This window comes from Rhagoletis pomonella, unplaced genomic scaffold, assembly GCF_013731165.1.
Source record: "Rhagoletis pomonella isolate Grant_MI unplaced genomic scaffold, Rhpom_1.0 Rhpom_scaffold_13376, whole genome shotgun sequence".
Lineage (NCBI taxonomy): Eukaryota > Metazoa > Arthropoda > Insecta > Diptera > Tephritidae > Rhagoletis > Rhagoletis pomonella.
In genome coordinates, this window is record NW_023471904.1 from 1 (window position 1) to 1,666 (window position 1,666).

A 1,666-nucleotide genomic window follows, 5' to 3' on the forward strand; every position below is an offset into this window, starting at 1 on the left:
CGAAAACCGGAAACCCTTGCTCAGTGTTTAGCGAACCATCAGAGTTGTTTGTGTAAATACCAGTAACTTCTAACTCATCACCCGGCTTGCATAAGTCACAAAGATCCGCTAAAAGAATTACGTCCTTACTACGCGGAGTCCGACCAGCGGGAATGCGACCAAGAGATTCCTGTAAGGTAATCTTCTGGTAATTCCGATATAATGTTTGTTCCATATTAATCGAAAAAGGGCCGGCACTTTGACACTCAGGACAGGAGCCAGGTTTAACTTCTGTATTCTGTGACTGTGACCCCAAAACGTAGCCACACTTCACACAATCGTATTTGATGATTGAAAGTTGAGGTAACACACCCGTTGTAGCTGTTACCACGCCCAAAGTACGCACCAGCTGGTTCAGATGGAGTTTCCGGAAAGTCCGTAACTCTTCTATAAGAGGCAATTCTGATATACGAACATGAATTTCTGTTGTAACACGTTCATATGTTGGAAATATTGATAAGACCATGTCTTTAGCCACCTTGTCGAAGATTTCTAGCATTTGAAAAGGTGCTTCAGGTAGGAAGTACGCAAGTACATGCTCTTTATTTGCCAAATCCGTGTAGGATGCAACAAATATTCCTTATGAGACTTTCGATATACTGAATGACGAAGAAGTTCGCCAAGGTTTAAAGACATACTCCGATTGGCCTACATATCCACAAGTGTATGCTAAAGGAGAGCTAATAGGTGGATTGGATATAATCAAAGAACTAAAAGCTAATAACGAACTAGAGACTGCACTAAAAGGCTAAATTTGAAAGCGCATGACTCACCGACCTTCATACACACATATAAATAAAATTGGCAACTGGTTTTTAACCCAAAAACCTCGCTGGATGCAAACTTTGCGTCTTCCTTCCGATCCTGTCGTATAAATTTACAGCGTGAAGTTTTTATTAAGCAAGTTATTGCCATTATTCATAAACATGACTACTAGCCCTTCAGTGATTTCAGTTAAAAGCGCCGATGAATATAATGCGTTGATCAATGCCGAAAAAAACCACAGTGGTGCTCTTTACCGCCGATTGGGCTGAACAGTGTAAGCATGTGCAAGAAGCGCTCGAGGAGCTTGCCAAGATTTTGAGCGCAAAATTACAGTTTGCTAGCATAGTGGCCGAGAACTTTCCGGAGATATCTATGAAGCACCAGATTGAAGCAGTGCCCACCATTATTTTCTTCACTAAAGGCACAGCCGTGGATCGCGTAGATGGTGTTAATGTAGCTGATATCACTGCCAAGTGTAAAAAAAATTGGCGGCTCCGTAGCCGGTGAATCGTTGGAAGATCGCTTAAAGGCGCTTATCAATAAAGCTGATCTGATGATATTTATGAAGGGCGATCGTAATGCGCCGCGTTGTGGGTTCTCGCGTCAGCTAATTGAGATTTTAAATACAACAAATGAAGATTTATTCTGTTCGCACATGCGTTGAATACGGTCCCGGTATGTGTACATACCACGTTCATCAACAAAGGTGCGCAAAAAAGACTGAAAGCGATTGGCGATTTCTGTTCGTGGTCCAAGCATACTAACCCATTCTTTTGTAGAATGGCCTTTAGTATCTTCCAAATTTTCTATCGATTCAATCATTTCCGCGTCTTCCATTTCACCTTCAGCAGCTTTCTCCAAG

The 1,666-nt window shown here is 42.0% G+C and overlaps 1 protein-coding gene across 1 annotated transcript; it reads left to right on the plus strand.

Moving 5' to 3' along the window:
• Nucleotides 1-864: 864 nt before the first annotated feature.
• LOC118756967 (glutaredoxin 3-like) lies at nucleotides 865-1,429 on the plus strand (the record flags this gene model as incomplete). Its single annotated transcript, XM_036491696.1, is given in 3 exon segments — nucleotides 865-1,034; nucleotides 1,036-1,286; nucleotides 1,288-1,429. Coding segments are annotated over 3 exon segments (462 nt in total), but the record flags the coding sequence as incomplete, so codon positions are not given.
• Between the last annotated feature and the right edge of the window lie 237 nt (nucleotides 1,430-1,666).